Here is a 27,741-nt window from a genome sequence, read left to right as displayed (position 1 = left end):
GGGAAAGACTCAAATATCCAAGACTCAAGTATGCAGATAAATTTTCAAGACTCAAGTATGCAGAGATATAGGCAGAAATCAAATGAGATACAAACTGAAAATTAAATCAATATTAGATTTATTTTATTCTGTTTTTACAATTAATTAGTGATTGAATGTTAAGAAAATTGTTTTCATAAAGTATTAACGGTGTTAAATAAGAAATCTCTGGTGTACATCATGTGATGACACCATTTTTGATTTCTTATTGTAATAGGACATAAGTGAAGGTCTCCTTTTTATCATCATTTATTATTTTCATACTCATCAATCCAAATCTTCAGACAAACTCATCAGTGTAAATTAAAACAGCCTCTAAATAGTTTATGTATTTATACAGCTGGGTGGAGGTTTTCTGCATTTTCAATATCATTAGAAAGATTGATGTTTGTAATTCCATTCACTGAGACTTGTAGAATCCTCATTAATTAGAATTAAGTGAATTTTGTTTTTTTTCCTTCAATTTGTCAAATTGTTTTTAACTATTACCCCAGCATCAAACCCCTGTACGTATGTTGGAAATGTCTCAGTGACATCTAGTGGTGGATCTATTCACTTCAGTGACATCAAAATCAAAGGTCTCGGTATGTTAGCATTTAACTGAAAACTAAGTAAGGCAAACAGTGCAGCATCAGTCAAATGCTGTAGATTCAGAAAATAAGGATCTTCATCCGCCTTCCTCACTCAGCCCAGCTGGCAAACAGTTATGGTAGAACCCGCACCAGACCAGAAGCGGAAACCAGGATAGAGAGCTCTGCTAAATTCTGTTTCAACAGAGCAGATCTGATGGGCCTGGTTGTGAGAGACCCTGTAGAAGGCCAGCACACCTGCCTGCTGGTCCAAATAGACCCCGATGCGTCGGGCTTTAGGAGCAGCAAGCAAGGTTTCCTTTCCTGCATGCCACAGAGAGAAGGCTGTGCCTGACCAGTACAGGCTCCATGAAAACTCATTATGGCCCAGTCTGGAGCTGTCATCTGCTGTGGAGCGCTTAATATCTTTATAGGTTACACCAATAGTGACCTGTGGAGACCATAGTGCTGTATTAATACAATCGCAGTGTTTTAATCATCGACTACATGCTAAATCTGTTATAATTAAAACTAGTAGAGAGCTGTCAGATAATTAGTGATATATTTAAGTAATCGCATGGGTATACATAATGTTTCCTCAAATAACATGAATGCACATATTTACTTCTGTTATCTGTTCAAAATGATGTCTACAGTGTATTTCTTTTCACAGGGATTCAAGTTGAATACGTTCTAGTGAATATATTAATGTACCTTCTGTCCGGTCCATTCCACCTCCCAGTAATAAGGGCTTCCTGCCAAAGGCTCCTGACATATGACCTGTCTCCAGAAGACAAAGCGTTCAATGTGCTCTGGGTAATTCTGATTTTCAGCCCGGAGCGTGGCCTTGCGATCTCCATCAGACAAGCGGATGTGACGATAAGCACTGTTGCGGTCCATTGTGGGCTCAAAGTGGACTAAACAGGAAAGGTTGTTGTTTAATAACACACCTTTTCTACATTGTATAAATTATGTGTTATAGCATGTTTTAAGAAACTAGTCAATCATAGATATTTATTCATTAGTAATTTTTTTTTTTTGTCAAAATCATATACTTACATTTTAGCATTTCCTCCCTTGATTTAGGTGCTGGATTTTCTGTACATGGTGAAGTCAATTTCCTCTCTAAAAATAAGACAGCAGTTACATTTGTTGAAACCACAAACAGATCCTTTTCCATTAAATTTTTATTATACCTGCACTGCGTATATACACAGTATATACTTACCTGAATTGGCAGAGGATGCTGCAGGATGATGAAGAGATGTGCTTTTAGGTTGATTGTCACTGTTGTTGGATCCAGATGTCATTTCAAGAGCTAAACAGAAAGCGGGATAATATGCATTCATTCTATTACAAATTTCAAGTAACATTATATCAGCAAAATGTGCTGTATTTATGGGCTGTTGTGCATTTACACTGATTTTAAGTAAGAGGTCATGAAGAATGTATAGTAGCAAAGTATACAATATACAAAAAAGTATACAAAATACAACAAATGAAAACATGATTGGCAAATTCAATTGTTCCATAAAGAAAATTTTTCTTACCTGTATTTTGTGAAGCAGCCTGCAAATTATTGGGATCAGGACATTTCTCTGCTGCCTGAGAATTTTGTGCTGTTGCTGTTTGTGCATCATTCACTACATACAGTAACAAAGATTTTAAAAATGCATTGTGGTGGATTCAATTTAATAGATAAATGTTACACTATTGCAATTTCTTACAAGTATGATACTTCTATTCTACACTAGATAGTGTGATACTTCTATACTATTCTTGAAATGTCATTTCAAGGATTTCCATCATTACACTTCAGTGAATAACAATAATGATTAATAGTGAATTAAGATATTAAACAGAGAAAATATTTCTATTTTTGTTAGACATATGCATTCTAGCTCTCCCAGAATACATGGTGCCAGATTGCTTGAGCAATCATTGCTTATTCCTTCTGACATATCTTTTGTGACTCTCCTTTTGTCCACAGTTTTATGAACACAGAAGGACATAAATTACATAATGTGTTGTTCTAAAAAGCTTTATTATGTATTATGTATTCTTAAACATTCTGTACTGGGCAGGTTCTCACCAGCTCTGAAGATATTTGCCAGGCTTCCTTTACAAAGGTCATGTAGTCCTGCTCTGAAAGCTCCAAGAGCTGATCTGATCCCAGACTCTACTGACTCTGGGGGTACAATCTCCAGCTGTGCATTTCCAACCACATCCACACATTCTGTAGTGTCAAGTGTCTGCCATGGATAAGCATCAATGAAATAAAGGATTTAAAATAGGATAATATGTTAAATACAGTTACATATATAAAATACTATTTGGTTGATGAATGATTTAGCTCATTTTGCTGTCTTTCGACTGAGAGAATACAACTAAGCAATTGCCCTATGATCAGTAGCCAAATATACTTAACCACTAAGCCACCACTGCCCCATAAACCCCATGAATGAATTCCGTACAGACATGCACTACAAAGCATACTTACATTACAAACAGTACTTTTCTAATAAAATACCTTGAAATCTGAGGTGAGGCTGATTATACCTTTAGGAATTGAATGGAGTCCTGAGATTTAGATAGTCTGTTTAGCTCTACATCTTGCTTGTATAGTTGGTTGATCTCCTCCCGTAGTTTATAGCCGTGGTTCTCTGTACGATGGTACCAGGAGGCCTCATAGCCCTGAAGGAGTTCATTTACTTGTGAGCTCATCAACTCCACATTCTTCATCACTTCACCAAAAACCTCCAGATTTTCTGTCTGCAGCCCCTGAATAGCAGTCTAACACAAAAGAAATAGAAGCAAGAGTTTGTACCACATATCCAATAATTGCCCATAGTCATTATGTCACCTCCTATTTTCTTAACAGAGCAGTTACATGGAGTAATATTTAAAGACCTTTCCTTCATGATCAGTTGTACCATACAGGGTCTAACTCTAAAATTAAACAAAATGTTGTAGGGATTAATCTTACCTTCTTAGCTTGAAAAATCTGTGGTAGTGTCTGAATGATCCTCTCTCTTTCTTGAATACTTCCTAGTATCTTCGCCTTCTTTTTTGACAGCTCTTGCTGCTCACAAAAATAAATCAATAAATTAACTAGGTCAAGTATTTTTGACACTGTTCCAAAGGGATATCTTTAAAAATGTGGTTTAAAAAAATTCTTGTTAAAAAAAAAGAGAGACATTATAAACAAATAGAATGTACAACAACATAGAATGTTAGCAATTACCTCCATTTCTTCGTCTGGATTCACCACTCGATGACCCTTATGTTCTATGAGACTACATTCATCACACACAATTTCTTTATCATCACGGCAATAGAACTCCAGCACTTGTTTGTGTAAAGGACACAGCTTGGGTGAAGTGGAAGGGAGCTGAGGATATAATCCTCCCTGCACTGTGGTCTTTTGATCAGGTCCTGTAGTTTCAGCAGACCTTTCTGCTGCTGGCTGGAGAGGAGGGTTCACTGACACAACAGCACATGGATTTAGAGAAGAACACACAGCTAAGGACTTGTCCTGTTCTCCTACTTGAAGTTTCTTCATTGCTTCCATCAACATGTTGTTTCTTCCCAGAGAGGGCCTGGGATTGAAAACCTGTCTACATTGAGGACAAGAGTACTGACCCTTAGAAGCTTTATCCCAATGTTTCTGGATGCACTGAAGGCAGTAGGTGTGACCACAAGGAATCGTAGCCGGGTCACAAAGTATTTCCAAGCACACAGGGCATGAAAAGTCGTCTGAAGTGCAGCTGAATGTAGCCATGGCAGGGAAGGAAGGCCAAGGGTCCCTGTAGATCATGAAACAACCTAGTTTTCCAAAATACAAGACTTTTATTTTAAACCTAGTGTGGGTGGACTTGATGACTGGTATAACAGGTCTGTTTCCATGTATGTAATGGGCGTGGTTGGTTTTAAATGATGTAGGCTGAGAAGAATTTGAAAATGCTGATTGACTGGTTTTACAATCACTACGTAATTCACAGTGCATACTAGAAGAAGAATCCTATAAGAATTAGCACTGTTTAGATTGAAGGAAGGCTTTTTTTTCAGTGGGGAAAGTCTTGAAAGCAGAAAAAATGACATCAAATCACATCCCAAGGAAGAAACCTTCTTTTTCCTTTACTTACCATAGGCAGGAATATACAGCAACTGAAAAATAAATAAAATGAAAATGTAAAGTGTTCTATTGTTTAAAAAACTATTATTCTCACTGGATAAATGCTAAATTACAAAATGTCAGTGTAAAGCTTATGATTAGTAATACTTTTAACAACACTAACATATGATTTGTTAGTCTGTAAAATAGCCATTTGCTGATATTTGTAATTAATAATAAAAAATAAACTCGTGTTATCTATTAATATAAAGATAATAATTATGTAAGATAAATATTTAATTGCCAGTGTTTTAAACTTTAAAGGAAAATAGAGTTCAGTATTTATCAACTTGGACCATTAAGGAGGGACTTTTTTCAAAGTAGTTTATCAATTACTATAACATGGGCATTTCGAAGGATCTGGCAACCAGTGTTTCAGCGGAAAAGCTTGTGTGTTTATGCCCAAGGTGAGTGACTGAATACAGCTGAATGAGCCTTTTAATTTCAGTGTACGATTGTTTTTAATATTCCTCACTTTGTTCAGGTACAAATGTTACCAATAAATAAATAAATAAATAAAATAAAATATCTCGGTCAAATGACCGTTAACTTAGCAATGAGTTAGCGGTGTCGTGCTAATGCTAATGACAGTTGTAACTGTGTAAGGAAAATTATCTCGGTTATATCCATTTATTATGTAGATAAGTATAGATTGTGTCTGACATTTCTTTCCGAGGGACTTACAGACCTGTTGTTAATCTGTTAGCAGATTAATGTTACAAAAGCTCATAGTGAAAGCCGCCATTATTTAGGTTCATTAACACCAACCAAAGCTAGTTACATGAATTTTCAATAGATTCACTAATATAAGTGTGCTACTGAACACTAACTTCTCTAGCGTCTGTTCAGCCTGAGTGAAACACTATTCATATGAGAGTACAACGAGTATACATTCGTTACGTCTGGGAAATTTCACAGAGTTGAGAATGAAGCTGACATTTCTATAAATTCTGCTTTTCTGCACTGTTTCTCATTTTTTTCTTTAACACGGCATAGGTTCCTTTACGGCGTAGGTTCCTTTACAGCGTAGGTTCCTTTACCGCTTAGGTTCCCTGAGAGCGTAGGTTCATTTACCGCTTAGGTTCCCTAAGAGCGTAGGTTCCCTAAGAGCGTAGGTTCCCTAAGAGCGTAGGTTCCTTTACAGCGTAGGTTCCCAAAGAGTGTAGGTTCTTTTAGAGCGTAGGTTCCCTTAGAGCATAGGTTCCTTTACAGCGTAGGTTCCTTTACAGCGTAGGTTCCCAAAGAGTGTAGGTTCTTTTAGAGCATAGGTTCCTTTAGAGCGTAGGTTCCCTTAGAGCATAGGTTCCCTTAGAGCATAGGTTCCTTTACAGCGTCGGTTCCCTAAGAGCGTAGGTTCCTTTACAGCATAGGATCCTGTACAGCATAGGTTCCCTAAGAGCATAGGATCCTGTACAGCATAGGTTCCCTAAGAGCGTAGGTTCCTTTACAGCATAGGTTCCCTAAGAGCGTAGGTTCCTTTACAGCATAGGTTCCCTAAGAGCGTAGGTTCCTTTACAGCATAGGTTCCCTAAGAGCGTAGGTTCCTTTACAGCATAGGTTCCCTAAGAGCGTAGGTTCCTTTACAGCATAGGTTCCCGAAGAGCGTAGGTTCCTTTAGAGCATAGGTTCCCGAAAAGCGTAGGTTCCTTTACAGCATAGGTTCCCTAAGAGCATAGGTTCTTTTACAGCATGACAGCATGGGTTCCTGTACAGTATAGGTTCCCTAAGAGTGTAGGTTCCTTTACAGCGTAGGTTCCTTTACAGCGTAGGTTCCCTTAGAGCGTAGGTTCTCTTAGAGTGTAGGTTCCATAATAGCGTAGGATCCTTTACAGCATAGGTTCCCTTGCAGCATTGGTTCCCAACCCTGGTTTTGGGCTGGGCTGTTAATTAGCTAATTAGTCGAATCAGGCATGATAATAAAATATGTAAGCCTGGGGATACTTGGTTTTAAAGGTTGGAAATCTGTGCCTTATAGCCAAAACATTCTTCTTTGTATTCTGTCTGAGAGTCCACATGTTGTATCCATCTATCTTTGTATATAAGCTCTTGTGGAACTCATGTTGCCTCTTGTTCTCATCAGGATGTTTAGGAGTGCTCGGTTTGTGACATCAGCATGCCTACTGGGGACCCATAGATCACTGTTTGTGACACTCAACAACACCAAGAAAAATCTTGGCGAAACAATGTGCAATAACCTCCTCAGCCAGCCATTTTGCATGGTCAGTGGTGAGAGAGGGCCACACAGGATTCATCATTATATATCTGCGCCAAACAGCAGCAAATATGTTTCACAAAAACCCTTTTGCATTAACACAAGCTGCTCCATCAATCCTGAAAACGCTAATGACTTTCGAACGGTGCGTAAAATACCTATCTCTGTACAGTATTGTTCATATACCAATTTTTCAGATCATTTCATACTCGGGGACTGTGTTCTTAACAAGTGCTTACTACCTGAAAACAATACTAGCAAACACAGACGTTCTACGGATAAGTGGAGAGAAGATCTAAACAGAATCGGTAAAAGTACAAAGATCTACCATGACATAGGGAGCACATCTTTCACTAAATCACATGAGTTCACTAAAGGGCTCTGGACTTCCTATCATGAGCAATGGCGCTATAGTGGACCTCTAAAAGCCCAAAAGTGTGGTTTGCACAGGAGAGTTCCACAGCAGGCTGCCTTTGAAGACTGTCTATCAGCTAAGAATGAAGAGCGCTGCAGAGAACATCTGCATTCCAACATGGCACTGTATGAGAAGAAGAAAGGGAAGAGTTGGGCAGCTGTGCTTGTGTCTCTGTGCACAGTAGGGGGAGAGCCTGCCTTGCTCTTCACCCTTAGATCCAGCACACTGAGGGGAAAACACAAAGGTGATGTCAGGTATGTTGGATTTGTTCTCATAGAATATTTACCAAACCACACCTGATGGCATACCACATATGTGGCATAAAATACACAGTGGATTGAAACATATCCCAAATCTCCTTCAATGCTTCAATGACCTGCATTATCTCATCTATATGTCAAAAAGAGAGGTTACAGTAAGAGAGAAGTGATTTGCTTGATCTAAACTTTGAATTAAAATTACTACCCTATTATTAATCTATTATACTTTGCAAATATGAATTTTACAAACAGTTACAAAATATTGGCAACAATGACTGCATATATTTTGCTGAAATTGTTAGGAATTATGAATTTTTTTTCTGCCTTACACCAGGTTAAAGCTTATAGTGAAGTAAAGTTACCTAATTATTATTTGCCATAACAGCAGACTTAATAGAGATCACCTTTGGCAGGGGAAAACAATTTTATTCTATCTACCTTTTGTTATACTGTACTATATGGAACATGAAAATAAATGTTCTGAAATCTTATTTTCAGTGAACAAAATAGCATTCCACAATATTTTCTAGTGAAGTTCTATTACACAAATTCAATCGAGTTCTATTACACAAACACTGCATTTAAAAGGTTTATTATGTATACTATCAACAAGCCTTTGTTTCTGTGTTAAGCAATACTTTAAAGTTATTGCCTTATAAAAACAATATTTGCTTAATAGCTCATTTAAATGGTATCTTCATATTTGATGGAAAATTTTATTTTAGATGGAAAACATTTTCCTTTTTTTGGTGCAGTTTTGCAGGAGGAAAGCAAGACCCCTCTGACAGAAACATTGTGGAAACTGCACTGCGGGAAGCCAGGGAAGAACTGGGGATTGATGTGACTGAAAATGAAGTGTGGGGGGTTCTGAAGCCCCTGAATGATTCAGTGAGTCAAAAATATTGAGGGATCAAAACCTAATCATCTGTAACATGAGGTGCAAAAGACTTTTACAGACATGGCTGTTATGGTTGTTATCTAATCCATAACAGTAACACACTTGAACACTATTTTAAATGAACTTTAAATGGGTTATGAATATAATGCGTATACCGTATTTTCCGGACTATAAGCCGCAACTTTTTTCCCACGATTTGAACCTTGCGGCTTAAACAATGACGCGGCTAATATATGGAGTTTTATAGTTTTTTATTTAAAAAAACACATTCTGTGACGTGTTCAGTTTTTTTGCGGCATGAAGCTTTCATTAGACCAATGAAATTTGCCCAACGGGTTAAAGGTAGGGTCTCCGATGTTTGAGAAATGCTTCAGAAAACTCAGTCGGTACCACAAGTTAAAAATCACAACAAAAATCAAACCAAACGTGTAGCCAATGAGCAGAAAGGTGCGGGTTTTGTCAATATGCGGCATAGAGAGTGTTAAGTGCGCATGTGACATTAACAGGAAGCGGTTTTAACATTGACATGAAGGATAAAAACAAAGAAAGAAAGCGAAGAAAGGCTTACGATAAGGCAAGAGGTAGAACGCGGATGTAGCTGCCTCTCTACATTACTACGATAGAGAAGAGGTGTTATTTGTGTAGTAACAGCGTTTAGCTCAGGAGTTATTGACTCGGGAAACTCGAATCTGTGAATATGCGTCCAACTTCCCGCTCTTTCAGTTCTCTCCAGCGCTGGAAAGCTGATCCTATATTAACACGTCCTACTTCTTGCCTTATAGGAGGAAGATAGTGACCAATGACTTTCTTGGTAGGCTACTGTTTACTGCTATTTTTTTATTTTTTGTTACAAGCCGTGTTTCGTTAAAGCCTGTTTATTTTTGTTACAAGCTGTGTTTCGTTAAAGCCTGTGTAAAGTTAATTTGTTTCAATGTACCTGTAGGCACCTGCGGCTTACAGACATATAGACGCGGCTTATTTATGTTTTTTTTTTTTTTTTTTTTTTTTGTGTGACTCATAACACTACTGGCAGCATTACCCTGTTCACTACCATTAGAGTGTACTGTAGCCATGGGGGGTGGGGGGTGTTCTCCAAGTGTTTTGGTAGGTGATATATGTCAAAGTAACACCCACCTGAATGCCAGTGTATCATGGTGGCATCTCTTCCCATCACTATACCGCCTCTTACACAGCAAACTGTAATACATTGTGTATTTTGACACCTTATCATATTCAGAGTTAACATTTTCAGCAATTTGTGCTTCAGTAGCTTTTCTGTGAGATCAGAGAGCCTTCTAGACAGTAATTTCTCAAAAGTCATTTCTCAGAGAAAAAAAAATCCAAGCACACCTAAATCATGTGCTAAAGTGTGTTATGTTAAAATGTGCTGTTTAAAAGAATTGCTTGAATGAAATGATAAAAAATTACCCATCATTCAGCATTTACAAAAGTTCTCTTCCATTATCTTTTCAGTCAGGAATGATGATTGCTCCTGTTGTAGCTAACCTCGGGCCGCTAGAGACTCTGTCACTTCGTCCCAATCCAAATGAGGTAAATAATTTAGTTGAAATGTTTGTCCTCAGAAGATTACTTGAATTGCTTCAGTTGTCTTTTTCTATGTCCCGAAGGTGGATGAGATCTTCACCCTGACTGTTGCCCATCTATGCAACCCTCAAAACCAAGGCTACACACATTTTCGTACTGGTAATCGCTATGGATACACACTTCCTGTGTTTCACAGTGATAAGTATAGAATCTGGGGCCTGACTGCAATAGCGTTGAACCACACACTCAAACTCCTCATGCCGGCATAGTGGCTGTAGGGCCAAGTTTATGTCCTTAAAATAATGTTCAAACTTTTAGCGATGACATCAGTGTGCTTGTTATAATCAAAACAAACTTTGAAATTTTTGTGCTGAAGGAACATAATTTTAAACTTGTGTTGTTTACTGTGTTTAACAATAAATGTTTTTTTGATTAGCTTCTTTAAGAAAAACTGCTCAAATCTTTCAAGAATGCTGCAACAATACACAAATATCTGTAAGCATTTGCAAGTGGTTGAATTTATTGCTTTAAAAAAAAATAGCTGTGTGGAAAACAATTGATCTACAGCCAACACACTTTTTACAGATTCTATATGTCTGCTTTTATATTTCCAATTATTCTCATATAATGTGTATTATCTGTTGACTATAGGAACTCCTCCAAATTTAATAAGTGTGGGTAAAAGTGAACTCCTTTATTGTAGCAGGAAAACTGACAATAATTAACTGTCCAACTTACTTCTATACAATTCATAATATACAGGGCTGTGTTGGATTGGTTAGATTATTCTACTGACTGTAGAACCTACTAAACCAGAAGAAAAGTTCACATTTTCTGTAATAGCATCTTTTAGAAGAGCATTCATGTATTCATTCAGCTAACTATTGAGAGGGACACAGTTGTTTCCTCCCAAAGAAAACACCATGAGCCCACAGAAATTATTGCCAGCCACCAAAGCAGTTCATCATTTTTTTATGCTTTTCTGAAACATACTTATGGATCATATGGTACAGATCAGGAGAAAAGATGCAGATCCCAACCACACTTTAATTCTGCAAACTAAAAGGGTATGATTTAAATACAATTCATGCCATAGTAGTATATGGGTATGTTATAAAAGTATATTCTTGTAGCACTCACAAAAAACTCAAATCTGAAGCAAAAATTCAATAATGTGTCATGGTTTGAAATGAATCAGAATGTGTTCTATGGCACAGAGCATTGCTTGGGGTTCTGCGAGTCAGGCAGCAAGTGACAGTTAAAGGACCAGTTAAGGTTAAAGAGCGCCAGATCCATTGCACACTGCTGCTCTGCTGCTGAACACACGGAGCTGCACGGCTGCAGCACACCAGCCTGCACACTGCACTGCGGCACAAATAGCGCACACACCAGCTGCTGCAGGGGCTTAAAACAGTCCAACTCCATCAGCACCTGGTCAAAGAGGAGCATGTAGATATACAGTATGACAAGATACAACACATCAAACATTACAAGCAGGATTCTGGGTGTTGTTACCTACAGTGTACTGACGAAGCACATAAGCAGCCTCTGTCTGATCACTAATGGAGAGCCATACATTGGGGAAGGATGTGAGATTATAGCTCAGACCTTGGCACATCTCCACCTGAATGGGTTCACATGAGGAAACTGTAGCAGACAATGATTCAAATTGTAAATTGGCCATGAAGGAGAAATATCTAACCCAAGTAATATGGAATGACAGTACATTGGAGTGAACTTGAGGCTGCATAAAGCAATAATTACCTAATTTCCATATTATACTACATCAGTGCATTAATATGAAATCAATGATGCATAACGTCTGGTGTTTTCATTTTTATTGAAAATAAATATGTATTATATAAAGAATATACATTATATTATCTGCTGGAATTGTTATGGCAAGAAGCAACATTTTGTAACAATATTTGAGCTGCACAACCTTCTTTAAGATGGATCGGAAGACTTTATACGTTTGTGAACGAAATATCTGCGGATATACATTTTCTAATGCCATTAATAATCATCAAATAAACATCTAACAACATCTGATAACGGTAATGTTACTGATTAGTATCACTGATAGTAACCTGAGGTTGTTCTTATGCAAACTATTCGGCCAAAAGCTTGACCACCTGACCATTATACCTTTTTTTTTTTTAATCTCATTGCAGATTTTCCAACTTTGATGTCATCATAACCTCCATCTGTTTGTTTATTCAGCCACAAGAGTATTAGTGAGATATGGCACTGATGTTATTTGAGAAGGCTTGGGTCCAGTTACCATTTTAGTTCACTCCTAATGTGTATCTTGGGGTATAAGTCAGGGCTCTGTGAACACCATTTCTCCAATCTTGGCAAACCATATCTTTATACACCTCACAGAGGCATTTGTCATGCAGGAACAGGTTTGAATCTCTTAGTTCCAGTGAAGGGAAACAGTAATTCCACAGCATAGAAAAGCTTGCTAATCATGTAGGCCAAATGTGGCAACTGTTTGGTGAATAATGTGATGGTCAGATGTCTAGAAACTTTTGGATTATATAGTCTTTGACTTATGCTCTATATCCCATGGTAAACAGTGTCTATAATTTTGCTACATTGTTGTTGTTGTTTTTTTTGTTTGTTTGTTTTTTGTTTTTTTGCTTCCCCCCCAATGTCTTTAATATTTGCTAGTACAGTACTTGTGTGTTTTTATATATTTTATTATCTTTATAATTTAAGATTTTAGACCAAAAAAAAAAAGTTATATTATGTAACATATGTATCTTAGCACGTGTTCTTACTGAAAGGGGGATAGGTGGAGTTGCTGCAGTTTTGCTCATCTGAACCATCTGCACAGTCATTCCAGCCATCACAGAGCCAGTCACGATGCAGACATTCCCCCGTGCCACAAGCAAACCGCTCTGGACTGCAGCCAGCTTAACAGAGTAAAATGAAATCACAAACATGAAATGTTATATCTTCATAATTCTCTATAATTAAGACGTGATAATTCACACTTTATTCATGGTAGTAATAGTTGTTTATATTGTTTGATAATAATTTATTAAGTTTATTTGTATCTTGTCACTTGTTTTCCAGAACATACTCTATACAAAGATAATTGGTCTTGTTGTGTTGCACAAAAGTGACCTATCAAGTGTAAGAATATAGTCACAGCCCATATAATACTCACTCTCTGTGAGAGAGATGACCCGATATGAGGCATAAAAGCCGATGTCAGCCACACCTTCATCAGCTACAAACAACACACTCATCATGTGCCCAGTGGAGGTAAGGTCAGGAGGGAGGTCTGAGCCACAGTATCTGTAGCAACCATTAGAGAGAAATACTGTACACTCTTTTATCAAGTGGAATAATACGAGGTGTAAATGGTCTAGCTGGCTAACACAATAGTACCAGCAAGGGTTGTAAAGTAAGAATCTAGACAATGGTATGAATAAGTGAGACTTTCTTTCTAGCCTGGACTGTAGTTTCAAGTGAAAAGTGTAATGAACTCTAGATTTCATCTCCGTTTGCAGTTATTTTTCTGCGTGTTTTGCTAACAAATGTGTAGCATGTGATGTGTACAGTGATAATAGATGTGCAATACAAAAAAATATAGTATTTTTTTCAGGCATCTGTATGGTGCTGGTGGGAAGAAATATGAAGGCTGAAGAGGAATGTAGAGAAGGCATTCTCACCTGCTTAGGATATTACTGTCTGCCGTGTTGCTGCTGTCATGAACCTCAACATAGTCAAATTCACAGTTATCTTGAGTTTCCAGGCTGAAGTTGTGGAAACTCAGTTGGATAACTTGGCCTTTCTCTGCAGATATAAGCCACGTACAGTGCTGAGAAAGTGCAGCAGAGATATATGGATAAAAGTAAGACTCCATTCATACCTTCATGTGACTTTGTGTAGGATTGATTTCTTCATTATTGTTTGCTTCTCCAGTTAACTGTGCAAAACATTTGATTATATTCAAACACCATTTTGGTATTGTTCCTTTTTTTTTTTTTTTTTTTTTTTTTGCTTTCCTCTAGAAAAAAATATTACATTCATATTTTTAAAAGCACCATATTTGGCAAACACAAAGTGTGTTATTCAAAGGGATTTTGGTTTGAATCTACTGTATACATTTACTACACAGTTTTCCTTTTAGATTGAGATGATTTGGACATGTGCAGAGGAGTGAGATAGGTTTTATATATATAAGGATGTTGGAGATGGAGCTGCCTGGTAACAGGTTAAGTGGAAGGCCAAAGAGGAGATATATGGATGTGTTGAAACAGGACATGAAGTTAATTGGTGCGAGAGTAGAGGATGCCAAGGATAGAGTTAGATGGTAACAGATGATTCAATGTGGCGACCCCTAACAGTAAAGGCAGAAAGTAGAAGAAGAAAAAAGACTACACAGTTTTCTTTTATTTCAACAAATAAAAGATTCAGAGTAGTATTTTAAAAAAACAATCAAGGTATTTTATTAGTCAATTATCTGTTCTCATTACTAGATTGCTGGAAGTGGATCTAACCTGCTGGTGAGGATATGGGTTTGGGTGATTTGGACTGGACAGTGAACCACTTGGACCTGTCTTTTCACCACCACAGTCTGCAGAAATACAGAAATTATAAGAGACAGAACTATTATTTCTTGTGCTAAACCTGTAATACACTCTCCTACATCAAAGTGCATAGTATAGTTAAGCATGTACTAATTAATGTGTGAATTACCCTTGTGTATGCGGCTGCAGTTGGCCTCATCTGTCTGGTCCTGACAGTTTAGCTGGCTGTCACATACAGACACAGGCAACAGGCAACGGCCACTATCACACATAAACTCCTCTGAAGTGCAGCTTTCTGACACCAAACATCATATATTTCAAGAATAATTATTCAAACTATTTTTATACCACAGTATCTTTAACTAGTGATCATGCCCATTAGCTTTTAAACTATAATCACTCTAATATGCACCTATTAGTATTGCTTTTTTATTTATCTTATATAACTGGCATAGTCTGTTTGCTTTTATTATATTGTGTAGCTGGTGCATACAGTTTTGTGTCTTGTGTATTTATTGAATAATGCTGGCTCTGTTGCTTTTATTGGAAGTGTTCTTCCAACATTTAACAGCTTTTGATACCAACACAAAGTACACTTACTTTGCCATGGTAGGATTGCCTGATATCGTACGCTGAAGCCATCACCTGCAATATTGCTATCAGATCGGAATGAAACCCAGACAGTACTGCTGTTAGTGTTCACAGTGGGTGGAGCCACATTACCACAGAACCTAGAAACAAAGGTAGCTTGATGTGATTAATCTGTAGCCTTAATAATCTACTTACTGTACATTTGTATTGATTTACATTTGCTCCATTCCTGTGTGGATTGTTATGTCATGTTATTGGTTAATATCACATTTTTGGAGATATTTGGATGTTTCCTTGTGTTGAAAGGATGTTCAGTATATCTATATAGAGTTGGGCATAAGCAGTTTTTGGTAATCTTATGAAGACAAGCAAGGCTGACCTGGTGACTGTGGTGGTGTGCTCTCCTTCTTCTCTAAGCTCCAGCCAATCAAAAAGACATGGTGCTGGCCCCTCAATGGTCAGGGAGGAGATGTAGATCTGGACCAGATATTCGGGAGACATTCTGATCACCCATACACACATGGAGTTAGGAGGGTATGGGCCTGGGTGGTTGGGGGAGCTGATTGTTCCCTCTAATTCAGTCAGAATCTCTCCACATTCTGGAAGATAGGAGGTTCAAATAACAGATGCAACTTTAAATGATCCTGAAAGAATTTTGTTTTAAAAATAATACATTAAAAAGGCCACAAAATGTACTTGTATATGGGATCGACTCTTTTTCAAGATGTGGCATAGGTGAGCTATATTCAGGAAAAGGAATAGTGGAATTTGGGATAAGACTTTGCTGAACAGTGTTTTCACTCCAGGAGTTTAGAGACAGCACTCTTCCTTCAGCAAGGTCTCCATTCATATCTGTGAAAAAGATACACACACAAAACTCTACACAAACACCTCTTTACACTATCATTACAATATACAAAATGCTATGTATTAGTAAGTCATTTTTGTTGCATTCCATTGACAGATTTACTTTAAATTGACTGAATCATTGGTGGTTGTATTAACTTAACCGCTACACAGTTCACACCACTGGAACACTTAGCTACACTTTGTTAAAAAAAATCATCAGCAGCATTTATGCGGCATACAGTTATCATAAACAAATGCTAATTATTTTGTCCACTACTATTGGACTTAACATTGAAACAATAACATGAAGACACTTGTAAACTGTCTGATTGATCTATATTATTGCTTCAATAAGTGCATGAGTGCTGCTCACTCACGTATGAGAACAAGCCTTAGAGTGAGTCCCAAGACAGCCAACAATAACAGCGCAGCTGCTGAAAACACCAGTGTTCGCCAGCTACACCAGTGCCTCCTCACACATACCACACACAGACCGAACACACTGCTATCTCCTGCAACACATAGCCCACAATGCAGGCCGGTGAGAACAGTGAGGACAGATACTAACCAATATTAATCATTGTAAAATCTTTTCTGATCTGAATCAGGAGTGTCAGCAGCATAATATACACATATACATACATACATATTGCACAAGATCCTATTAATCACTCATACACATAAGCTATAATATACACATTATTTTATTTCTTGGTCATGTATCAAAAAAATCTTTTTTCTACTTTTACAATTAAAATTTTCATAACTTTGTGACAATGCCTATATAAATAGATTAATTATTTCAATATAGAGTAAGCATTTTAAATTGAGAAGTGTACAGCAAAATCGATTTCATGTCATTTCTGAATAAAACCCCTAATTTCAGCGCTACTCAAACAGGTCTTGATCAATCCCATTTTTTTCAGCAAATTATATAATTTGGTTGTGATCTTAACACTGATTGTAACCTAAATATCCCCTGACCCCTATCAGAAAAGTTATATATATTTATTTCTGTAGATTTTTTGTATTGTGTTGAACTGTATTGTATTTTTTCTGATCCTCTGCACATATTTATGAGATATTTCTGATTTTCTCTTAGGAATATTTTCATATTTTTCTTTGAAAAGTAAAAATGTTTTGATTGTTTCAATTGTGATATTTAATTGATTTATCTAATGAAAAGTTAGTCAGTGATTAAAATTTTTATATGCAGTTTTTTTACAGTATTTTTTTTAATAGTTAGGTTTATTATATGTTTTATGTGGTCTATATGGAAGAAAATCGCAATATATTGTATCTTTTTTAAGATTATTTAATTATTCAATATTTGGCAAGAAAATTATAAAATAAATGAAAATATTTTTGTAATTTCAAAAAATATATGTTGTCTTATTTAATTTAAGGGGCAAGTTCTCAATAGAAAATCTTTAGAAATGTTTAAGCTACTGAAAAATATATAAAACAATAGCAATAATAATTTTTCCCAGATGTAAATAAAAACTAATGATGGTGGGTGGTATTTGGTATTTTTTATAAAAATGATACTTACGAGTTGTAGGACTGTTGATACGTTCTGAGGATATGGCAACCTTAAATACTTCCTTGATTTCATCGTGCTCATTGTCTGGCTCAAATGCTGGATTGCAAAATACATTCTGGGAAGGATAAAAAGTAAAGTTCACTGTGCTTTCTGTCCTGAGATGAACTTTGTTCTTATCAGGGATTTCTTTTTATTCTTACCTTATACAAATCTGAGTCATTGATGGATGTTTCAGGGTCTGCCATTTTCTCATTCCAACAAGAATTCTGACACTATTTGTGTTTGCTTTTATCCATAAAATAGAGCAGAAATGTCCAGCAGGGCATGAAATGCATGTTGTAAGTAGACTATACTGTATATTAGCATAGATGTAGGTATTCGTGTTCAAGAGTGCAGTTGCTCAGTTGTTGATTACTCACCATGCTGAAGTTGTTCTTGTTTTGGTGTGGGTGAGAACCTGATATTCTCCTCTGGTATTTTTACAAAGCCAAATCAGCTGAGAGGACTAAGCAGAACAGAATAAGGAGGGGTTTAGGGTCATTTTGGGGCACTTAAATTCCTACTAATGAGCCTAATCATTGAATCACACATGCTCACCACCCATGTACACATACAGTAATATCAAGGCATAGTGACTGGTGTTTACCAAATATTTTAAAATCTTGTATTAGCTATATTCCTATCTTGCTCTCCTTACCTTTATCTAGCAGAGAACTATTTGAATATTTGCATCTTTTAACTGAGCAGAAGTTTTTTGTTTAAAGTTTTTTGTTTTTCTGTAACATGAAAGTCATATTGTGTTGGTTTTGTTCAAATATTTATTTTTGTCTTTCCTCTAATGCTATGTTGCTCAATCCCATTTGTTTTTCCCTAGAAGTTAATGTGTAATCACATCATCAAACACACATATACACAAATGCAGTAAATGCAGTCCACAACTGACACAGAGCTTTAATGTTCAGGTTCATAATGCGCTTCATCACTGCTTGTCTGTTAAGTTTTGCTCTTTGTGTTTTTATTGGTAAAGGTAAGTGCTGCAGTTCTACAATACTCTCTGCACTAAAAAGAATTGTGTAAGTCAGGAAACCGTAATCATATTTGTTTGTTTTTGCAAACAAGTATTATAAAACTCTATCAGATTTAAGGTAGCAGTAGAAGAGCTAGCGACCAATAGTACAACAACAAATTTTACATACTGTTTTTCTAATTTATGATGGACTTTTAAGGTGGATAATATTTTGTAATACCTTGTCTGTTAAACAGTAGGTAAAAACATATTTTGTCTTTTATTGTTTAAGGTCATTTATTAAAATATTGATTACAAATGCAGTATCCACTTTATCAGGAACACATAAACTTGCTAATTTATGCAGTTATCTAAACAACCAATCAAGTTGGAGCAGCAAAATGCTTATAATAATGCAGAGGTGAAGAGCTTTAGATAATGTTCACATCAAATAACAGAATGGAGAAAAAGTGTGATCTCTTTGACCTTAACTGTGGCATGGCTGGTGTCAGAAGGGCTAGTTTAAGTATTTCAGCAACTGCTGATCTGTTTGGATTTTTACACACAAGTCTACACAATAAAAAAGACTTTAGAGTTTACAAAAAAAGCCATAATAGTTTCTTTCATCTGCAGCCATCAACCACTGCAAAATATCTAATCGTGTATTATAATTTTTTTACCCAAAAATCCATAATCCAAAATGTCCATCAAATCATTGGGGATGTAAGATGGCATGTATTAAAATAATGAACAAGCACTATGTATTATAAAATATGTTTATATCTGATTACTTTCAGTTCATGCAGAAGACTATGAAGATGACCAAGACGACGATGATCAAACGTGTAGTATGACAGAGTCCATTATTGGAGGTACGGTAAAATACTCCAACAATGGTTTAGTGAAAAGTGAGGTAACCTACTTCTGCAAAGACGGATTTAAACCCTACCCAATCCCCAAAAAAATCTGCAAACCTACAGGAAAATGGGAGCCAGACATATCCAGGGTGGTATGTGAAGGTCAGATAGTTCTAGATGATAGAAAACTATTATAATATTTGTTTACTTTTTTATTTTCTTTATAAATTTTAATTCTTCTCACATGGATTGTAAAAAAAACTTACATGCATTTTTAGAGGAAATAGATTATGATTATATTGAAGAGCCCCAAAAGAACTGCTCTGTGGCAGAGATTATAAAGGGAGGTGAAGTTTCCTACTCCAATGAAGGATTAGAAGGCAGTGTGCTGACATACCACTGTAATATTGGATACTACGCTTATCCAGTCAGCACCAGAGTTTGTAACCCCAGAGGGGATTGGTCAGTCATGATACTGCCTAATGGCAAGACAGTGTCTACTGCCACATGCAAAGGTAAGCTATTAAATATGTCTTATTGTTTAAACTGTTTTAATCATTTTTCTCATAACTGTTTTAATCTTTTCAGACATTCTTTGCCCAGCACAGCTTCAGCTGGATAATGGCCAGTTTTGGCCCAAGAAACAATGGTTTAAGATTGGAGAAGTGCAGGAATTCTCATGCAGGGAGGGTTTGACCTTGTCAGGTTCAGCCAAGCGGAACTGCACTGAATGGGGACACTGGACTGGTAACCTTCCAGTGTGTATTGATCAAAGTAAGCATCCTCTAGCACCTTGATACTGTTTACTGTGCCATTATGTGTAATGTAAAAACAATTTAGTATACTTTGGTGTTTAAAAGTGTCATGCCTTCATTCATGCAAGTAGGCAAATTTACTCGATAACTCATGCGACTCTCGTGTTTATAATAGCGTTGTTTGCATTTATCGGTACAGTGAGACAGCAGTCTGTCCTTCAGGTTTCTCTAGGTATTTATGCTCCAATATTTATATAAAGAATTTATTGTTGAGTTTAATATATTTCCTTACCGTTGGAGCAGGGCATACAGTTACAAAGCAATAGACAAAGCAGACTTTATCTAGTTTGCAAGAAGGTCATTGACATTCAGCTCTTGCAGACACTGACTGAATGAATAGTAACACAGGAGCAGCATGAAGAACAACAGAGAAGTATTTGTTATAAAAAAAACACACACAATGTATATTTGTTTCATAGTAATTTGACAATAAGAAATCTTTTAAACTCTGAATTGGAATTTCCTGCACATATGGAGGTGCCTGTGTTCAGCATTGAATTTATTTCTGATGTCAAACTCACACAGTACTACTAATGGTTCATTTGAAAGTAGATGCTCTCAAGAATTAGAAGTTTTTCCATAAGTATACTCAACAGTGTCCTGACTAATATTCTAATAGACTTGTGGCGATAAAATTAGTCCTTTGTTTCTAATGATTGAAAATGTCCTGTTATTTGATTTCCATTCCAATGGTGGAAGAAAGGGTTTTGATGATTGATATATTGTTTTGCAGTGTTGCCCAAACTGCATAGACGTCTTGTGACTTAACTGAAAAAGAATCTCCGCAACTATGATCCAAAAAAACAAGTGGAAGCCTTCTCAGAAAATATAGAGGCTCTTATAGCAGCTAAAAAGAGGAGCTCTATGTTATTGCCCATTGTTTTTCAAATAGAACATCAGCAAGTACATATGTGATATTCATGAGTCCACATTCTTCCTTTTACTGTGTGTGCGCGTACTATGAATTGATTTTTGTTGGGATACAACAATATGATCTGATGCCTAAGGTAGTATGAGAATGTTCTGAAGACTTTTTATTCTCCAGCTGATGGCTGTACAGATCCAGGGATTCCGCCTGGAGCTATACGGTCTGGGGAGCGCTTTGAGATCGGTGACCAAGTGAAGTACCGCTGCCAGTCAGGCATGGATCTACTGGGGCCTGAAGTAAGAGTGTGTCTGGATTCAAAAGAATGGAGTGGACCTGAGCCACGCTGCCAGGGTACAACTCTTTTATTGCAGAGTTACATTTATATCTTTCATAATATTTAAAATTATGGGAAAAACATTGTCTTACCAAAATAAAGTTAGTGTTTTACTTTTAACAAGGTAAAAAGGTAATCATCAAGTTAATAATAATACTAACAATAAAGGATACAAGAAAATTACTTATTAATTATTATTAATTAATTTAGAAATTATACTAAATCTTGATTAATTAATTTTTAAACCAGTATAAACTTTTCTTTTTTCTGAGCTGTTTACCATAAATAAAACTCAGGAAGTTCATAAATAGAGACGAATCAAAATCATTCAATTGCATTAAACAGTGCAGCAGTGTTGAAAGATTAATGAACAACAGTATGTCTCTCCAGCCCCCTATGTTTTTGATTTACCTGCAAGTGTGGCTCAAGCCATGGATGGTTCTCTATCTGCTGTAATGGATGTTTCGTTCCCTGAGTTAGAAAAGAAACGTAAGAACACTGCACAAAATTATACCATTAATATTGCAGGTCATTGTTAACAGCAAAAGACTGATTTGGATGTCAGTCTATCAGATAAACACTGACCACTTGTGTATGATTTACATGCGTGTTAAGAAATACAAACATTATTTTAATTAAACATTATTTTAATTAAATCCTAATCTCCTGATCTTTTTTCAGCACTTCTAGTAGCAGTTGCAATAGTAGTAATGATATGATGAATATAGAATAGCAGTAACATGTATTTTCCAACATGTTTACATATGCTTGTGTGTTGCAATGTAAATAATGTTTCTTTCCACCTAACCTAACTAGGGCCAAACTTTGGGAGAAGCTTGAACATAGCAAATGGCCGACTCAACATTTTTATTCTAATAGACACTTCAGGAAGCATTAATAATGATCAGTTTCAGAAGGCAAAGGAGGCCACTGCTAGCCTAATACGCAAGGTTTGTATTGATTTACAGTAACAGATTATATTTTTAAGTCTTACTCTCCACTGGCTATTTAGATTATTATTATTAGACTATGATAGATTATTTAGACGGAATGTCCTCGGCACGCTGTATTATTCATATTTCTCTCTTCTGCAATTTTTCTGTTTTACAGTTAAGTAGCTATGATGTTGAAATGAAGTTTGATATAATTTCCTATGCCAGTGAGCCCAAAGATATTATAACAGTTATGGATTACTTTAGTGACAACACGGATGCGGTCTTGACGAAATTGAAATTGTTCACTCAGACAAGTATGTCACTGATGTTGTTAAAATGTCATTTTTCCAAGCAGTAATTTGCAAAAGTATTAACAGAGTATTTTTATTGCACAGAACATGGGGAAAAGACTGGTACCAATCTTTTTAAAGCCCTCAAAAGTGTGCATGACAGACTTTCCTTCCTCAAGGCAAATAATAAAACTCGGTTCAGCGAGACTCAGAATGTCATTCTCATTGAGACTGATGGTAATTATGAGTTAATAGATCACAAAACATTATTTTTATTATATATTTTTTATTTATTTATTTTTTATCATGCCCCCTAGGCTACTCCAACATGGGAGGTGACCCACAATATATTCTGGGGTTGATTCGTTTACTCATGGGCTACAAAAGCAGTAGTTTTCTAGATAACTCTCACGAGGATCTTCTTGGTTTGCATGATTTTATACTGCTTTGAACTGATTATGTATTTTTATGTATTTTATGAAGAACATTTCAATTGTCTTTATATATATATATATATATATATATATATATATATATATATATATATATATATATATATATATATATATATATATATCTTTATTTTTTTATTTTATTGTGATGTCAGCATTCAAATGTGTTTCTCTTTCCAGATGTCTATGTGTTTGGAATTGGGGAAAATGTTAAGAAGGCTGAGCTGAAAAGATTAGCTTCCAGTAAAATCAGAGAGAGGCATTTCTTTGTCCTTAAAAATTATGAGCATCTTGGGGAGGTGTTCAATAGGATGATCAGTGAGTAGCCACTGTGCATGTTGTGTACATATATTATGTGTAGCTATGTAGTGCACAAATGTAATTTCAAAATGTGTTTAAAAAAAATTATAATGGGGATTTTAGCTTCATAAGAGTCAGTTCAGGCAATGGCTGAGTGCAGGCAACCAGTCAGCAGCCTAATACAACAGTTATGTATTAAACTCCCTGTTTGTTAAAGCACCATTACCACATTAAAGAGTGTTACGTTAAATAGGAAGAGCGTGTCTTTGATGTGTTATTTCCTCTTTCCTGTTTTGTAGATGATACCACTGTAACCAAATGTGGAGTGGCTCAAGAGCTGGTTTCTCTAAGAATCAATGATGATGCTGATTATGATAATAATCCATCTCAACCTGCTTATACCAGGCCTTGGCATGTTTCTATTGGCTGGGTAAGTGAATCTATCTGTTTAGTTTAAACTGTTTTCTCTCTCTTTCTCTCTCTCTTTCTCTCTCTCTCTCTCTCTCTCTCTCTCTCTCTCTCTCTCTCTCTCTCTCTCTCTCTCTCTCTCTCTCTCTCTCTCTCTCTCTCTCTGCAGTGTGTGTGTTTCTGTGTGCGTGTGTGAGGTTTTTCATGATCCTTCATCATTGTCTTGTTCAACTAGCTAGGAAAGCCATGCCAGGGCTCCATTTTGACTAAGGACTGGGTGATCACATCTGCACACTGTCTGATGAGACTAAATGATGGTGTTACTGAATGGGCGAATGCCATGGATGTGAAGATTACACATGGTTTGAATTCTGTATATTATTTTACAGTATAATAAAATCAATCATGTTATTTAAAATGTAAAGGTCACCTATTACAAAATTCTTCATAGCAGAAACAATAAAAAGGTTTAATTTTTGGCTATACTTATGCAACTTTTATTTCAGAAGTTGTTGCAAATGAGTTTCATGCAAAGTTTTTTTTTCCGTGAGACTGTTGTGCCTATTATGGAAAATAGAAATTTTGCTGTATTGTCTTCCATATTTTTGTTTTGAGGATCTGCAGTGTATGATTGCACATAATGATCAGGATATACATGTAATAATTATCTCAGAGTCAAGTCACACCATGTTTTGGGGAAAAAGCATTCCATGGGATGTTTTCCTTCAGAACTAATGGAATTAATGAAATTATCACCCCATGAACATGACCTGTAAATATCTGATCCTTTTTCATCTTTCCCATTGGCGAGGCATTTAAGAAGTGAACTCAAGTATTGTCTTGAGAGTGATGTGATGAGTCCAGCATCCTAACTACTTGAGCTATCTCTCCCTAACCTATCATATACTGTAGCACTCTGTCCTCTTTTCTTGCTTCTTTGTTCCTGTTAGGCAGCAACAACAATGTAGTGTGCATTCACATAAACCTTGGGTGTTCTTCAAATAGTTTACAACAAACAATATCCAGATTATGACAAATCCATGAATTTTCTGAAAAACATACATTTTAATTATCAGCTGATTACATAATTACTGATTACACCAGTTCTCAATTCAGTCCTTGAGTATTCATAAACAGTTTATTCTGCTCCAGTTTCCAGCCTTTATTTTGTCAAAAATACATTAAAAAAATTCTTTCTTTGTATATCCCAACTTCTGGGGTTGGGGTCCGAGCACAGGGTCAGCCATTAAACAGCACCCCTGGAGCAATAGGGGTTAAGCACCTTGCTCAAGGGCCCAATAGAGGCAGCTTGGCAGTGCTGGGGCATGAAACCCGATCAACAACTCAGAGCCTTAACCAGTTGAGCCACCACTGCTCATAAATGCGAAGAATTGATGTTTGTAAAATATTAACTACTTGGTCCAGGTGTGTTAGGAGCATGAGTTCATAAGATAGATAATGGTTTCTTAGCACTGAATTAGGAATCTCTGGTACATATTGATGTCAATACACAAGGGCCTACACTGAGCACCTACTTTTCTTATGTTTCTAGGTGACGGAATTGTAAATGCCTTATTGCTAATCCCTCATCCAGATTTCAACGTCACAAAACTTAAGGACAAGAACGTCAACGAGTTTTATGACTATGATGTTGCACTTATTAAAGTCCTCAAGAGCATTAAACTGTCCTCTAAAGCAAGGTAAAATTGTTTTTTTTTTCAGTTAGTACATAATCTTTTTGTCTTTTGGCCCACTCAAAACTATTATGAAGTAATTATGCATGCGAATTTTTGTTCTTTTTCCATTCAGTTAAAAAATTCACCGCTTTTTCACGTTGCCTTTAACAGGCCTGTTTGTCTGCCATGTACAAAAGCTTCAAATCGAGCTCTAAAGATGAGTTCTGACTCTACTTGCAAGAAACATGGTAAGAACCTATGTATAATAATGTCACATGATATATGGTCAACTTCATAATTATTAGCAGCCTTCATATAACTTCTTAAGCTAATATAACTAAAATTAACAAGCATTTAAATATATGTTAATACTCTATACAGAATAATACATACACACTCATGCCTTTTATATTACATCATTGATCGTCCTGCAGTCTTGGAGTGTTCTCAGCTTTTAGAATTCACTGATATCATTATAGATTCACACATGAGGATGCACTTTCCATTAAATATTCTATAGGGCTGCAAGTCATTTTCAATGTCTTTATAGAAAATTAATACTAGAATAATTTTTTAGAGAGGGGACAGATGATTTATCAAGTAGATTTAGTAGATATTTTAATTTACAAAAATAATGTGTGATCCCATGGTTTTGGAAGGTAGCAATAATTCTGGAGTTGACTGTATATGTTCTTTATCGTAACTAACTGCATGGCTTCTGGCATTTGTGCACAAACAGAAAGTGCACTGCTTGATCTACAGCAGACTCAAGCCTACTTTATCAGTCAGGCGAAAACACGAAAGCCAACCCACATCCAGACTGGAGAAAAGGTGAATAATTTGCAATAAACTGTCAAATATGCAGAAATCGTCCAATTGTGGAATTTTGAAGGACTCTGTTACTATTTCAGCACAACCATTTATGTTCACAGAGAGATGACTGCCTTAAGCAGTACAGACCAGAACCGGCTTCAAACAACCAGGTGTCTCTGACTGATGTGATCACAGACAGGTTTCTGTGTACCGGAGGATCCGAGAAATACCGAGATTATATCACCTGCAAAGGTTGTTTTTTTTTTTTTAATTAAAGTCAAAAACCATAATCACACAGATACATATACCTAATAACTCTTTGTATGCCATAATGATTTATTGTAATCCTCTGTAGGAGACTCTGGAGGTTCACTCTTCCTTCGTAAAGGAATGCGTTATTTCCAGGTTAGTAATTTGACGTTGAGATTTGCCGCTTATAAATCAGGGTAGTGATAAATACACAAAAATTCATGATTTTCCAGTCATCCTGTTAAATAGTTTCAGTTCTCAACAATCTGGTATTTGTTTCTTTATACACTAGGTGGGAGTCGTGAGTTGGGGCACTAAAAATGTGTGCGATTTGTCGACCTCGACTGTTCCTGACCCTCCTGTGGATGCCCGTGATTTCCACATCAGTGTGTTCTCCATTATGCCTTGGCTTAAAGAGCAGTTGGGCCGAGATCTGGAATTCATACCCAACTGAATTAAGCAAGAAAGAAATAAATCTCTTTGGTACCATAGGGATAGTTTTTTTTAATTGTTGTTCCCATCCCATGCTGGTCAAATGATTGCATTTTATTTGATTTTATTTACATACACAAATGGCTGCATAAAGTAGGATTTTAGTTGAACCTTGAGCTCTATTTTGTGATGGATTTCATGCAATCATTTTCTTTAGGTTGGGCACTTTGTTTCTTCAATCAAAGCATTTGAGAGAATTAATAAATTAGATTTTTATGATTTAACCTTTAGCACATTTTCTTTACAATATTTAAACACTAAAAATGTACAAATACCGTCTCATATCTCCATTTATGATGGAGATGACAAATGACAAATACCGTCTCATATCTCCATTTATGATGGAGATATGAGACGGTATTTGTCATAGAAAATGCAGTCATATATTTCCCAGTCATGTTTGCTGGTGTCAGGAGCAAATGGGTGCTGTTTGGAAGAAGTAGTACTACAGTTTGCACAGGATGCTACAAAGTTAAACATTTAATTTACAAAACTGGGGGATGGCAGGACTCTGAGTTCAACCACAAGGTCACTTCAGTATCCTATGACTACCAATGCATACAAGGTTCACTTATTGCTAGAGATATGCCATTTTTCTAATACT

General features: G+C 36.3%; 4 protein-coding genes across 13 annotated transcripts; 2 read left to right on the top strand and 2 right to left on the bottom strand.

Annotated features, from left to right (window-relative positions):
• Positions 1–272: 272 nt before the first annotated feature.
• ftr86 (finTRIM family, member 86) lies at positions 273–4,641 on the bottom strand. Its single transcript, XM_047820983.1, has 9 exons — positions 3,853–4,641; positions 3,595–3,690; positions 3,168–3,401; positions 2,701–2,860; positions 2,159–2,251; positions 1,837–1,926; positions 1,668–1,733; positions 1,323–1,525; positions 273–1,059 (listed from the first exon to the last, which is right to left on the bottom strand). Exons 1-9 carry the CDS (start codon positions 4,612–4,614, stop codon positions 724–726), a joined length of 2,040 nt encoding a protein of 679 aa, XP_047676939.1. The 5' UTR covers positions 4,615–4,641; the 3' UTR covers positions 273–723.
• A 430-nt stretch (positions 4,642–5,071) lies between these two features.
• On the top strand, positions 5,072–10,547 carry nudt8 (nudix (nucleoside diphosphate linked moiety X)-type motif 8). 2 transcript variants are annotated; one of them, XM_027147941.2, is made up of 5 exons: positions 5,072–5,189; positions 6,863–7,663; positions 8,425–8,557; positions 10,041–10,118; positions 10,196–10,547. In XM_027147941.2, the coding sequence occupies exons 1-5, from the start codon at positions 5,125–5,127 to the stop codon at positions 10,379–10,381; spliced, it is 1,263 nt and encodes a 420-aa protein (XP_027003742.2). In that variant the 5' UTR covers positions 5,072–5,124; the 3' UTR covers positions 10,382–10,547. The 2 variants fall into 2 exon arrangements, with proteins under 2 accessions (XP_027003742.2, XP_047676946.1); XM_047820990.1 differs by having other exon boundaries at positions 10,173–10,225.
• Positions 10,548–10,606: 59 nt separating this feature from the next.
• Positions 10,607–18,155, bottom strand: LOC113643601 (membrane frizzled-related protein). 8 transcript variants are annotated; one of them, XM_027147939.2, is made up of 14 exons: positions 18,062–18,155; positions 17,843–17,927; positions 17,652–17,757; positions 16,477–16,611; positions 15,947–16,102; positions 15,630–15,849; positions 15,260–15,390; positions 14,829–14,954; positions 14,630–14,706; positions 13,799–13,947; positions 13,291–13,421; positions 12,899–13,033; positions 11,632–11,759; positions 10,607–11,543 (listed from the first exon to the last, which is right to left on the bottom strand). In XM_027147939.2, exons 2-14 carry the CDS (start codon positions 17,885–17,887, stop codon positions 11,319–11,321), a joined length of 1,764 nt encoding a protein of 587 aa, XP_027003740.2. In that variant the 5' UTR covers positions 17,888–17,927; positions 18,062–18,155; the 3' UTR covers positions 10,607–11,318. The 8 variants fall into 8 exon arrangements, 6 of the variants coding, with proteins under 6 accessions (XP_027003740.2, XP_047676942.1, XP_047676943.1 ...); XM_047820988.1 differs by having other exon boundaries at positions 11,371–11,543; positions 11,628–11,759; XR_003440814.2 differs by having other exon boundaries at positions 11,401–11,543; positions 11,632–11,736.
• On the top strand, positions 13,956–27,361 carry si:ch1073-280e3.1 (complement factor B). 2 transcript variants are annotated; one of them, XM_047820981.1, is made up of 19 exons: positions 13,956–13,980; positions 19,446–19,667; positions 19,784–20,020; positions 20,094–20,279; positions 21,366–21,539; positions 21,913–22,011; positions 22,339–22,472; positions 22,633–22,771; positions 22,853–22,984; positions 23,065–23,172; positions 23,380–23,517; positions 23,799–23,929; positions 24,143–24,269; positions 25,460–25,607; positions 25,755–25,831; positions 26,323–26,414; positions 26,516–26,648; positions 26,752–26,801; positions 26,938–27,361. In XM_047820981.1, exons 1-19 carry the CDS (start codon positions 13,971–13,973, stop codon positions 27,097–27,099), a joined length of 2,499 nt encoding a protein of 832 aa, XP_047676937.1. In that variant the 5' UTR covers positions 13,956–13,970; the 3' UTR covers positions 27,100–27,361. The 2 variants fall into 2 exon arrangements, with proteins under 2 accessions (XP_047676937.1, XP_047676936.1); XM_047820980.1 differs by lacking the exon at positions 13,956–13,980 and adding an exon at positions 18,530–18,669.
• Positions 27,362–27,741: the final 380 nt, after the last annotated feature.

This window comes from Tachysurus fulvidraco, chromosome 11 (assembly GCF_022655615.1).
Source record: "Tachysurus fulvidraco isolate hzauxx_2018 chromosome 11, HZAU_PFXX_2.0, whole genome shotgun sequence".
NCBI classification, from domain to species: Eukaryota; Metazoa; Chordata; class Actinopteri; order Siluriformes; family Bagridae; genus Tachysurus; species Tachysurus fulvidraco.
Note: the sequence above shows the minus strand (reverse complement) of the source record. Positions and strands in the feature narration are given on the sequence as shown.